Raw genomic sequence first — 12491 nt, 5'->3', positions numbered from 1 at the left:
TTTGATTCACTTTTAGACTATTCACTTACATCACCTGGAATAGAGGCCCGAAGAGGCAATAACTATCATAAGCGATAAAATGATTCAGGCAAGTTAACCTAAATTTGTTTGTTTGTTTGATAAGTTTATTTTGACATCCTATTTTAAAGTCTGACCGCTATAAGGGCTATCCATTGATGAGCGAAGAAGCATGAGAAAAGCAATATTTCGCTTATAGTAACTAACATGTTCTAACTAAATGCAAGTGCCTTGTTTATCGAATGACCGCTACAAGGGCTTTCCATCCCTTTCGAGAGCCCACTTCACCAAATAGTCACGATTACGCCGAATCTCCTCTTTGCAACCCACCAACCATTCGAAGTACTCATCATGCTGCCGTAGTGTTTGCTATACATATTGCATGTGAGAACCAATGTTGGGGTTATCAAGGAATGCATGGCCGTTTTCTCCACAGATATCGAGCCAGTCTCTGTAGAGGGATTGAAAACAGGATGACAAATGCCATGGTGACTGGCCCGAGCATCGAAGGAAATGAATATCAAGGATTTGCCAGTTCCATGCCGTGACCTTGTTCTCATCGATTAGGGCTCCGGAGTTTCTCAGGAATTTTCCCGCTTCATGAAGAAGCTCAGATTGTACATCGTGGGGCTGTTGTTCCATCAGGAACACGAACCACCGGCCAAGATACTCGGCCAGTGCGTGCCGGCCATTTTCTGCTACAAAGCATGCGTTGCAGTAAGCCTTCTCAAAGACCTCTTGCGTAAGAATTACTCCGTCCCAGGTTAGCCGCCCCATGGTAGGTTCCCATACCTCAAGCCCAGGCCTTCCTTCAGCAACCTCACCGGCACCGGCACCGATCCGAAACGCTCTCAACTCTTGCCATTTCTCACATCGAGGACATCGAGCCATCCACAAAGTCCAAGGCTTTCGGAAGCCTTGATAAAAACGTTTGAATGGCCGCCCTTGTTGCATGGTATCCAAGATGCCAGGGAAATATCGATCGAGGGGGGGATGAGATCATGTGGTTCTCAATCGAAATGATGGGAAAGCTTTCGGTTCCATAAATACCATTATGGCTGGTAATGGTCGCGTCATTGAAGACACCGTTTTTGAACAGACATCTGTTGCACTTTCGATAGTGTCGATTACTGCCGAATTCGCGGTTCTGCATTAAGATCATATTCCACCAAAGTCGCTGACGTATGTCATCCGGGGTTTCAATAATTCGTTGGCGAAAGTCGATGAACGTAATTCCATCAAAGTAGGCCAGCCCATGAGCGCGGTACTGGCCGAACAGAACGAAAGGAGGCGTGGATAGAATATCACCAACAATGAGGTTATAGCGAGCTTGTATGCTCCTGCCGCCGTCGGCTGGGGGTGTCGTTGCCACACTCCCAGTGGGTGTATCCGTAGGCTCCCAAGAAGTAATCATCTTGGTTGCAGGGGTTCCAAGCATGGGCTTTCGCCAGATCACCTCGGCCAAGAATTTGTATTGAAAATGGTGATAAGGGAGAAGTCGCAAGCAACCGGCACAGGCCCAGCGTGTCGCCAAGAGGTTGCAATCGTTCCAGAGGGGCTTATCGTGCCAATTAGTGAAGAGGAGAGGGGGGCCTCCATATTCCGGAACGCACTCAAGGGCCAGCAGGCGTTCAATGTAATGTCGTTCTGTGAGCTGTGGCTCTTTTATGATACTACGGAAGTGGTTGTTAGTTTGACGGAGCGAGATCAAGCCGATTGGGTCCACTAAACGAGCGATACGTTCTTTTAGCTCCGTTGGAAGATTGCCCAGAGATGGACCCGAAGCCGGTTGAATTAATGAGAGTGAACGACGTGTTAACTTGAGAATAGGAATGAATAACGGCAGTGTTAGTAGAAAGGATAGTAATCGAAGTTCTGGTGGGATCAACTGTAGCAGAGCCGGTGCGTAAGGGAGTAGGCGTCTCGTATTCCATAATGAAGAATCCATGTTCGTCTGAGAAGTGAAGGGGATTTAGCCGCCGAAAGTCGGGCGGAGGAATGATGAAAGAATGCAGAATTTATCAGCTGAAGTGATGATGAAGTGATGAACAAGTTTGAGTTGGTTCACTGTGATGCAGAGGATTTAAATTCTTGACACCTGAGCACTTTCCTGGTGATGCAGGGAAGGGAAAATGCAGGATCGATCTTGCACCATTGTGGTAAGTTAGGTAACAGGCGATGGGCTTCCTTGCCTTTGTTAGGAGGCACGCATTGCCAAAGACAACTGCCCCACTGAGGTTGTTGTGGATAACTAAGGTACCTGGGCAAGATAAGTTACCTACTAAACATTGGATGCTAGGGGCTGGCAGTCTGCAGAAGAATCATGACGTAAGTCCTAAGGCATGAAAAGTTTGGACAACCTTATGATAGGTTTATGATAAACTTCGAGAGCACCTCGACTCGGTAGGTACTGATGTAATATCTCAAGTCTTCTCATACCCAGAGAAGACTAGTTGAGCAAACTTCAACCTATCGCACCACCATTTCAGCCGTGTGATACGGTCCCGCCGTGAATCATACCACCAAGCCACAAAATTATCGTGTGTCTTTGTAAAATGGAATTTGTAAGACTGAATATGGCATCCTTCACGCTCGCCGTCGCTTCAACAACACGGTGCCCTAGTGAACGCCCCATGCTTAATATTGACACCGACACAAAATCAGGGGTTAATGTCTAAAACACAGCCAAAGCTCACTGTTAAATGCTGGGAGCCAACGTTTAATTGGCGCACTGACACAAACTTTCTTTTTCATCTCGTTGCTGGCAGCCCAATCAGCCCTCAGTCCCCCGGATATGCTTAGTTTAGAGTCAGGTAGAGACTGTGCGAGATCGGAAGGGCAACCCCTCGTAACAGCGGCTGAATACCCCAAAGAAATTTCCAGATGTTGGTGAACAGAATTGATTCTGTAGCGAATGACTGAACATTGATGCGGTTTGGGAGTGACTGAGCTGAGGAGCCACTGAACTGGTTGAAGTATAAAGACCTGCTTGGGATCAACTGTCACACTTGTTGCTATGCATTTCTCCCGCTGAGACACTACAATAAGTATCAAGAGTTCAATTTATTGTCAAAAACCTTTTCGATTAGCTATTATCTTGCTGGCCATCGGCCTTCTCACAGCCGTCCAAGCCTCCAACCCGGTCTTCGGAGCCCTACCAAACAGACTCATGCGACGCCTGTCTCGACCAAACCTACGAAAGCAGTCCCGGTGATTACAAGACCCGAACGTACGCAACATGCATACGCGCGGACGACGGCAGCGCCAAATTTGTCTCTTGCTTGTCTTCATGTGATCCCGATAAGAACGAACCAGCCATCGCTAGCTCAACATACTATGGCTCCTGTGTCCTATTTTTGGAGGAACTTTGTGGTGGTGCTTAGGAACGCCACGACTCGTATATGACACCTAGTTCTCAGCTGCAACACGGATGTGAGTGATTTCACCCTTGGTGAGCTTCTTGATATCTGAAAAGACATCCTCGATGGGCGTGACAAAGGTTACTCCATTTCCACCTTGACCTGCTTTGTTAGGCACTTGTCCTCTAAACAACAAGCCAACAATGCATCCCTTCTCGTCAAAGACGGACGCGCCAGAGTCGCCATGCCCAGAGAACGGAGGGTCATTGAGACGGTGGGTGTACACAAAGCAATACTCATTCGATATCGTCTGTGACATATGATTCTCCTCAATGAGCTTGACATCGTTCTTGAAGCGACTAAACTTGCCGGCAGTGAGTCTGGTTGTAGTGCCAAGCTTCCAGACATTGGCGACAGAAGGTAGATGACTGGGTCGATTCTCGAGAGGTAGCATGGACCGTCCTTGGGTCTTCAACGGTTGGCCGTATGTCTTGGCATTGGGACGGTACAAAGAATGGTGGTTGTATTTAGTCCACTCCCCCTTCTGGGGCAAACGGTTGGACCCTTGTCGATGCTCTGGAACTTGTATCAATGCCCAGTCAAGTCTGTGGTTGTTGACAGACCTTCGCCCATAGCCGGAAGCAGCAATTACAGGGCCCAATGCCTGATTGTTCTGATTGAAAAAGTCAATCTTCCTTTTCAATTCTCCTTCTAGATCTGCAAGGTCCTTCACATTTCCCTCGGAGGGATCCTCTTGCACTGTGTCTTTGGCGTCCTGGATCCTTTGATTGAGATCCCATACCGTGAAGTTGTGCTTGATTCGAGAAGGGCTTTCAAAGGGAGTTGGATCACCGACTGTGCCGGGCAGCCAACCATTCTGATCCACCTTGAGGAGTTGACTGTTGGATGATGGAGGGCCTATGATGGAACCTCCATCGACTTCCTTGATCGTCCAGCCTTGAAAGCCAGGTCGGACATTGTGGTAGTTGGTGAGGCCAACCTTGGTCCATTGCGGGTTCGTCTTAGTCTTGATCTCAAGGTAGCAACCCAGGGTACCGCATGGAGGGTTGCAGGTTTCACCATCATCGCGGTCAACGTACTGAGAGATGGAAACATCATCACCAAGGTTGACATTGTCATGGTATTCTCCATGGATGACCAGGTTATTCTTGGAAATCTTGCTCAAAATCTCGCCGCGTTCACCCTTGGGATCTAGCAGTTGGAATTGGAGAAGACATGGTGAGTTGTGCTCAAGATGGACACGAATATCGGTCCATCCAAGGGCCTTGAGCGAGTTCTCGATGTTGGTCAGAATCGAATCCCATTGCTTCTCATCTGATCTGCGGTCAACCGATATATAGACCGTGATAGGGTTGGTAGCAGTGTTGGGTGAAAGGCCATGTCGCAATAGGATAACGGACGTGACGAAGTGGCGTGTTGCATCAAATGTATTGAGACGCTCATGGACAACTCTCTTGATGTGATCCCAATGTTGAAGAAGATAGGGTCGATCGTCCACCACACCCAGGTAGATAGGCCCTACAATCTCGGGTGCCGTGATTTCGATACGAGGAGGAGTATCCTCGAACTCGGTGTCTTGCAGAAGTTCTTTGTTGCGAATAGCAATAGCCTGCACCGCCGAAGTCCATTTTGCCTTGGAATCGGGTAACCATGGAAGGACGATTGTGACCGTAGGCTCTTCAGTACCCGGGCGACCTTCTATTTGTTCCATGTTGGTCTCAGCAAAGCAGCGAGGGCCGTCTAGCAGACCGTGCTCAGCAAGAATAGTGTTGGCACCATCTCGGATATCTTGTCCATGACGGACGAAAATCTCGGGATCAGGGCCTAGCAAACACTCAACGGGGCATGGACGAAGGTCAGGGTATGCAACGCGGTATCTCGTGGACACTACGGGAACCAGAGGCCCAGACTCTTCAGATGAGGTCTGGCCGGTTCTTCGGGATCGTGACCCAGACGGCCCATAGCCACTGTCCTGTGGCGGCGAGGACGGTGCTAAGAAGGCGTCCATAATGTGTCGTTCAGTATGGGTAAAGCTACTCCAATGTGTCAGGTTTTTGGACGAACAATAACGAGAAGGAGAAGAGAAAAGAAAGAAAAGTTTCAGAGGTGGCTGCTGGCCCTTAAATGTTCGCGGTGACGAAAGTATGTGTGAAAGTCAACTTTGACTTTAATAATGAAGTCAAAGGGCAAAGTTTATTTTATATCAACCAGCGACAAAACTCACCTTTTCTTGGGCAATTATTGTCTTCTCTTAACGCGCCCGAGTTGGCGGTTCAGAAATGCTCGGCTCGATCGATCAACACTGGTAATTCAACGTAGTCAGCAAACAGTTAAAAAAACATATGTGAAAAGGTTCTTGAAGTAGGGCAAAGGTGGTATGAAAATGAAGCTCTCAGTAGTGAGATTTCAGCAAAATATGCATTATTTCATACAAAGCCGTGACGTAGACAGGGAAAGTAAGGGAAGGTAGTGAAGGGCGGCTTTGTTTTGGATTTGACGGTGCTCCAGCGGTCCACGTTCGGGTGCAAATTCGTGGCGGGAAAAGGGATCAGGAAATAAAGGAAAGGACATGAAAATGGAGTGCTTGATCGTGAGATAACAATAACGATAATCTTTTGATAAACGAGGTTCTTGCGGGCGCGTAAGCCGGGTAGAACGAGGATATTCTTACCTTGAAGGTGGTGTTGAGCATAAGTTGTGGAAAATGAGGCTAAGTTCTGGGCGTGTTGCTACTAACAAATTTCACCATCTTTGACTAAGCGAGATTGACTTCGGGGGCTTTGGCTACCATGGGTGCCAGCTTGGGCTATTATGGCCGGCATGGGATTACAGTAAGTGAATGCATGAGAATAAATGCATATTTTTGAGGCTAGGGCGACTTGGAAAAGTCAACCTTTCTGGAGCTCGATGTACCAATAATAGAAATAGATGATTTATCAGCGTGATCTGGAAATAGTCTTTCACTTGGCACCTCATCCCCGTTCCCCGGTATTTTTGAGATACACACGTGCCCCGGAGCGCGGAAAGACTTTATATCTACATTCCGTTTGCTTTGGAATGAAGATGCTCGCTTTTTGGGTTCCGTAAGTGGCTCACTTTGAAGGCTTGGCTTGGTGAGCTTGGTAAGTCTGATAGCCTTGGCATGTCAGCAAAGCTGACTACAATTGCACCGGACATGCCCGCGGAGCTCCATGGCTGCCAGTTCCACAAGTAATTCTCGTCGACATTACGCGGTCGCCTCAATGAAACTGACTCGGTTGCGAGGCTGTGAAGCTCAGTGTGAGAATCGCCAAGATGATAATATCTTTGGCGACAACAATGAGGGATATTGCTAGTTGGTCTGAGCCGCTGCTGAGCTGTATATAAAGAGTCAAATTATCGACCTGAAAATGGAACTAATCTGGCACAATATTCGAGACACTAAGCTCGTTCATAAACATCTACATCATGATTCTCAATCGTCTTAAATTCGCTCTTGCGGCTGTCTTGACAGGCAGCTCTACGACTCTTGCGACCAAACCAGATATCTACGACTATGTCATCATCGGTTCTGGTCCAGGAGGAGGCTCTCTTGCGTGAGTTAAAGCAGAGCCTCAATAAACACTTCCCCTACTAACACAGCCAATAGTGCCAATCTAGCTAGAGAGGGACACTCTGTTTTTCTGATCGAGGCTGGAGGGGACAATCACACCAGCATACTCGAGCAGCTTCCAGCTTTGTAAGATCAGAGTCTCACAAGCGCGTGCTGTTGCTAACGGTCTCCAGGGCTCGAACTGCCGCTGAGACTCCAGGCCATTCTTGGCAATTCTTCGTCAATCACTACGACGACTTCGATTCAGCTCGCCGTGATCCGAAGTACACTTATATCCAGACCAATGGTTCATACTATGTTGGACTCGATCCGCCCGAAGGTGCTAGACCGTAAGGATCAGTACTCCTACTCGTCGAGTTTTGACTAATAACAAGATTGCAGTGCCGGCTTATACTATCCTCGCGGCTCAACCCTCGGCGGTAGTGCGCAAGTCAACGCGATGAATTTTGCCTGGTGTCCCGATAACGAGTGGGACTACATCGCCAATCTCACGGGCGATACCTCTTGGGGTCATGAGCATATGCGTCGACATCTGATGAATATCGAGAACTGCACCTACGTCCCTGAGGGTACTCCGGGCCATGGTTTCGATGGTTATCTGGTTGTAAGAAACCATCCCACTTCCCCCCTGATGAATTACACTAAGGTATCTGTTTATAGAACGACCAGAGCAACGCCACAGTCAATATCGAATCCCCCAATGTCGCCAACTTCTTCTCACAAATGTTCCGCGAGACCGAAGGCATCGATGTCGAAGACCCTGCCGAGATGACCGAGCTTCTTCTCCGCGATCTCAACGGTCTTGACCCCCGCCGCTACGTAAACGGTCGCATGTACAGCACGCCCGTCGCAATCGATCCCAGCACAGCTGCCCGAAGTGGTGCCGGGATTTACATCAACCAGGTCATCGATGCCGGACACCCATTGACTGTCAGCTTTCATTCCCTGGCGACACGCGTTCTCACCAAACAGGGCCGCAATAAGAAGCCCCGCGCTTATGGTGTGGAGTATATGGTCGGTGAGGGTTTGTACTCTGCTGATGGGCGATATGATCCTGAGCAGACTGGTGAAATTCGGGAGGTCCACGCTAAACACGAGGTCATTGTTTCCGGCGGCGCGTTTAATACCCCGCAGATCCTTATGTTAAGTGGTATTGGCCCGCGTGAGGAGCTGGAAGCTTGGGATATTCCTGTTGTTGTCGATCTACCAGCTGTTGTAAGTGCTCTCAGCGTCCTTCGAGTTCTTGATGCTGACCGTTCTACCAGGGTTCCAACCTGCATGACAACTACGAAGTTCCTGTTCAAATCCGCGGTGAAGAGAATTGGCTTGACCCGAGAGAATCCCCATGCACCGGTACCTTTGATGACGAAGACCCTTGCTTCGTACTGTGGCGAGACAACGCGTCGGGGCAATACGCAGCACGCGACAGTAGTTACGGCGCCGTCTGGCGAAGCAGCCAAAGCTGGGACAATGACTCGGACCTCATGTTCCTCAGTAGTCCCGGTCTATCAGGCTTGGTGGGCTTCTACCCAGGTTACTCCACGGGCGAGAGAGCAGGCAATGATCCCGCAGAGTGGATGCACGCTGTTGTCAAGATGCAGACGAGCAACAGCGCTGGTACCGTTCGACTCAACTCATCCGATCCTCGCATCCGTCCCAACATCAACTTCAACTACTTCACCGAGTCAGCTGAGCGTGATCTCGACGCTATTGTTGAAGGAATTGAGCTGCTCAGAAGGGCATTTGACGCGACCGGTGTCGCATATACACAGCTCAGTCCCGACCCCGAGAACCTAAGACAGAGCATTCAGGACTTGGCCTTCAGTCATCATGCCTCATCAACCTGCGCCATTGGAGCTGATGACGATAAGAACTCTTGTCTCGACTCGAGGTTTCGCGTACGTGGCGTTGACAACCTCCGCGTTGTCGACGCGTCTGTCTTTCCTCGAAGCCCTGGAGGTATGCCCAATGGTCCGACTTGGACTATCTCTCGCAAGGCTTTTGAGACTCTTTTGGAGGACAACCATTAAGCTCCCGTCCAGGGGTGTTTGGATCAGAGGTAATGGTCAAGGGGCGGGGTCGGGAAGGCTGATGCACTGAGACGAGTATCTTCTACCAAATTGATAACTTTTCGCTTTTGCTTCAGCCCATTGCATATAGTATACATTAGATAGTCAACCAATCTTCAACATTTCAAGTTTCTTTGGTCGCACCATGAAAGGAGAAATAAATATAGAGTCCAGGGTATGAAATTACTGATAACTCTATTCAGTCTAATAGCCTATCACAGCGCCGAACCCCATCAATAGTGGCTCACCTCCTGACCAATGAAACAGACCCCCCTCACTGTCAGATTAAGACACGGGGAAAAAAAAAGATGACAGCAAAACTTTGATCAAGTCCTGTCATCGGAGTCCTCGGATGTCACGATACAGGGCTTCAAGTCGCCATAAACCTTCTAGAAACCAGTCACACTATCAAAACCGCACCAACTGCATCCTATTTCAGTCGTCGCATGCCTAGTGCGCCATCTTCAACAAGGTTGTTAGTGCTGACTACTCACGGGCGGCCGAAATTGCCTCAACTTGCGGGGAAGACGGAGCATCCAACGACGAATCAACGTAGTTCAAGTCCAGAAACCAAAAGGTGAGCCGGGGGGAGATAATGCCATGTCTAATGTACATTGACTCAAAGATATGGCGTTTCATGTACTCATTCGTATTATCAAGCTATGACTAACACTTTTGATCTCATTAGATAACGGCAGTCAACCTGTCCCAGGCTGTCTGCTGTAGGCCATGCGGTCTAAGCATCAGATATTCATCACTGTTCCTATCCCGAGCCGTGTGCCGCCGGAAATCGTCCTTGCTCACATCCAGACCTACACGCCTATGCTGGCCAACAACGATGTTATTATGAGCTTCAAAGAGACGACTCCCAACGTGGAGCTCGTCAGCAGAGATCCGTTCTTTGGGACGCCAAATAGCAGCGTGAGGACGTTTTCTTCCAGTGAGAGACTCATGCTAGCGCCGGGTCTGACGAGGGATAGGAGCTGGCCTGTGACGTGTCTGAGTATACCGAATGGTATCCGCTGTAGAGCTGATGCTAAGGCTGGTGTTACTGTGAGGACGGAGTGGATTGTGAGGCCGAGGCAGGAGTTTGGGAGTAGTCCAAGCACTAGCAGTCCAGGAACTTTGGCGGAGGAGTGGGAGTTGTATGAGGAGGTTATCATTGAGGCGAATAGTCTTCTCATGCCATTTGTTGCGAGGACTGCTGATGAGGTTCATAGAGGGATCTGTCAGAAGGTTGTGGATGAGGTTGTGAACAAATACTTAGCCAATGGTACTCATTGATGAATTTTAATAACAAATACCTACCCATTGATTGATACTGATCGATGAAATTACTCTAACCTCTTCAGATGCCCAGAGTGACTTGATGTCTTTGCTTAAGATGGAGAACAACAGCTGGTTGAAGTTCAAGCATCCTTCACCCGCAACTCACCTGAGGCTCATCTAGCTTATGCACCAGTAATAAGGGTTTTCGTACAACTGCTCTCCACTTGGACAATATCCTTGTCTCCACTCTCACGCAACACCACGATGGAGAAACCTGTGGAGTCTTTGCAACATCTTGAGACATCAAAAGCACCGCGTAATTGGTTTAGTGGTAAAATTCTCCGTTGCCATTCGAGCAGCGTCGGGGAGCCCAGGGTTCGATTCCCTGATTACGCATTGACTCGACACTTCAAAGTGTCTTCTTTTTGATAATTTTGCTTGTTACTACTCGTGATTGCGGTGTTGTGAGTTCTGGCCCCAAGGCGTGCAAAACTTTGTGGGAAGAAACGGCCAAAACTGGTGTATACTCAGATGTATGAGAATGGACTTTTGCATAATAGTAATGTTCCTCATATAATCTCATTTCTTATGACCTGGGATAAGCTTGCGGCCAGTAAAGCAGTTTTATGGTCTTGGTGTAACATTTCCTCTTGCTCTGCAAGGCTTGGCTCAGTCAATGACGTAACAAAGCTGACGCCGGAACTCCCCACGTAAAGGCTCCATCTATACTAGATCTTCAATCCTTATCATTCTATAAATGGAAACCTCTCATACATGATAACCGCCACAGGAATGATGGCATCATCTCGGTGAACTACCATCTCCGGGTAATTAACTATCCCGCCATCCCTGAACAAGACAGCTTCAACCTGCAACCGTCAGTTCAGTATACTGAAATACGATATGAAAGTTACATAATAACTCACGCTATCGTAGCCAGTATCCGGCGCAGTCCGATATGGGCATGTAGATCTCATTCTTTGAGGCCTGTTGCTAGCGACTTGACACAGAAAGATAGCATGAAGCCAAGACCCCGGGTTTATGCTGACTGCGTAGTCGTCTGCTTCTGGACATGTGTTAGAAATGGTCTCGTACTGCTGTTTATTGACCTACTGGATGATACCTGCGAGGTATATATATACCGCGTCCGAACATACCCGGTCTTTCAATTAAGGTCAGTAAAACGGCCACTTTGAGTCAGAATAACATCAGTGTTGCTTACCTGACTTACTGAGTCTGAAAGAATTCCTTAGAATTCCACAGAAACTGCAGTTTGGCATGATGCACCACTGCAGCCTACCACCACCCCTTTCTTCACCAGCATTACAGGCCAGAGTCGTGCCGTGATATAACTGCCTACATCGGAAGCGTGACCTTGAGTTATACCGGCTATATCTTCTCCATCTGTGTGAGGCCTACAACTCATGTTGGCGGATAGCGAAGACTCTTCGGACGACAACTGTCTTGTTGGGGTGTCTCCAATAATCGCTGAAGTAGTTCACCTCCAGACAAGGTCAGTTGTATACCTGCAAAACGCCATTTGAGCGGTCCTTATGTGCGTGATACTCAGGGTCATCTGGCATGAGAGGGTGCATCTGCTGTTCCTGATGTAAGAAATTAATCCAGGATGCGGACAGTCCTTCTTACCGGAGGCATGTTGGTGTAGTATATATTTGTAGAGGGTGAGTAGTAAGTATATAAAACTGAGAGTTGGGTGATGTTGGGGTGGTAGATCTTCGAGATATATGTGCCGATTGAGATATCTACAAGTTGGATTATTATAATATGGCCTGGAGTTGCCAGATAAATGAAAGATAATATGAGATGAAATGAAGTTCGTATTTATGATTGTCGAGTGATAGTGAATAAATGAGCTAGGTTTGGTTTGTGCCGATTAGGTGCTGAAAGACTGACTAGGTTCTATTTGATGAGAGCTCCGTGTTACACCAAGTGTCAGCGGCAACTGGACATGTGTTCTCGATGCGCAATCAAGAAACAATCAACACCAAGTCAACAGGCCACCACGGGCAATAACGACCCTCAATGTCAATATGTTGACGGGCGATAGAAAGTTGTTACTCTGTGTTACCCTAACTATCAGATGCAATACATACAGCAAGCAAGGGCTTGAGTGCAGCAACAGATCTGATACAGAAGAGGGAG

The 12491-nt window shown here is 48.2% G+C and overlaps 5 protein-coding genes and 1 non-coding gene across 6 annotated transcripts; 3 read left to right on the top strand and 3 right to left on the bottom strand.

Annotated features, from left to right (window-relative positions):
* Window positions 1–770: 770 nt before the first annotated feature.
* Window positions 771–1952, bottom strand: FOIG_10982 (uncharacterized protein; the record flags this gene model as incomplete). Its single annotated transcript, XM_031211511.1, has 2 exons — window positions 771–1691; window positions 1759–1952. The coding sequence occupies 2 exons, from the start codon at window positions 1950–1952 to the stop codon at window positions 887–889; spliced, it is 999 nt and encodes a 332-aa protein (XP_031058695.1). The 3' UTR covers window positions 771–886.
* Window positions 1953–3044: 1092 nt separating this feature from the next.
* Window positions 3045–5642, bottom strand: FOIG_10981 (uncharacterized protein). Its single transcript, XM_031211510.1, has 2 exons — window positions 5623–5642; window positions 3045–5434 (listed from the first exon to the last, which is right to left on the bottom strand). The coding sequence occupies exon 2, from the start codon at window positions 5404–5406 to the stop codon at window positions 3427–3429; it is 1980 nt and encodes a 659-aa protein (XP_031058694.1). The 5' UTR covers window positions 5407–5434; window positions 5623–5642; the 3' UTR covers window positions 3045–3426.
* A 1203-nt stretch (window positions 5643–6845) lies between these two features.
* Window positions 6846–9020, top strand: FOIG_10980 (uncharacterized protein; the record flags this gene model as incomplete). Its single annotated transcript, XM_031211509.1, has 6 exons — window positions 6846–6973; window positions 7027–7116; window positions 7164–7319; window positions 7372–7594; window positions 7651–8205; window positions 8256–9020. 6 exons carry the CDS (start codon window positions 6846–6848, stop codon window positions 9018–9020), a joined length of 1917 nt encoding a protein of 638 aa, XP_031058693.1.
* A 339-nt stretch (window positions 9021–9359) lies between these two features.
* On the top strand, window positions 9360–10416 carry FOIG_10979 (uncharacterized protein). Its single transcript, XM_031211508.1, has 2 exons — window positions 9360–9636; window positions 9748–10416. The coding sequence occupies exon 2, from the start codon at window positions 9789–9791 to the stop codon at window positions 10341–10343; it is 555 nt and encodes a 184-aa protein (XP_031058692.1). The 5' UTR covers window positions 9360–9636; window positions 9748–9788; the 3' UTR covers window positions 10344–10416.
* Window positions 10417–10642: 226 nt separating this feature from the next.
* Window positions 10643–10724, top strand: FOIG_10978. The gene has a single exon. It is a non-coding gene; the product is annotated as a tRNA-Gly (tRNA).
* Window positions 10725–11074: 350 nt separating this feature from the next.
* On the bottom strand, window positions 11075–11608 carry FOIG_10977 (uncharacterized protein; the record flags this gene model as incomplete). Its single annotated transcript, XM_031211507.1, has 3 exons — window positions 11075–11197; window positions 11255–11394; window positions 11560–11608. 3 exons carry the CDS (start codon window positions 11606–11608, stop codon window positions 11075–11077), a joined length of 312 nt encoding a protein of 103 aa, XP_031058691.1.
* Between the last annotated feature and the right edge of the window lie 883 nt (window positions 11609–12491).

This window comes from Fusarium odoratissimum, assembly GCF_000260195.1.
Source record: "Fusarium odoratissimum NRRL 54006 unplaced genomic scaffold supercont1.20, whole genome shotgun sequence".
In the NCBI taxonomy this organism is placed as follows: domain Eukaryota; kingdom Fungi; phylum Ascomycota; class Sordariomycetes; order Hypocreales; family Nectriaceae; genus Fusarium; species Fusarium odoratissimum.
The sequence above is the reverse complement of the archived record's forward strand: the minus strand, read 5'-3'. Positions and strand labels throughout refer to the sequence as shown.

Excerpts from the sequence above, each read along its gene's own strand:
- FOIG_10981 (XM_031211510.1), bottom strand. The coding sequence starts at position 5,406 with ATGGACGCCTTCTTAGCACCGTCCTCGCCGCCACAGGACAGTGGCTAT.
- FOIG_10979 (XM_031211508.1), top strand. The coding sequence starts at position 9,789 with ATGCGGTCTAAGCATCAGATATTCATCACTGTTCCTATCCCGAGCCGT.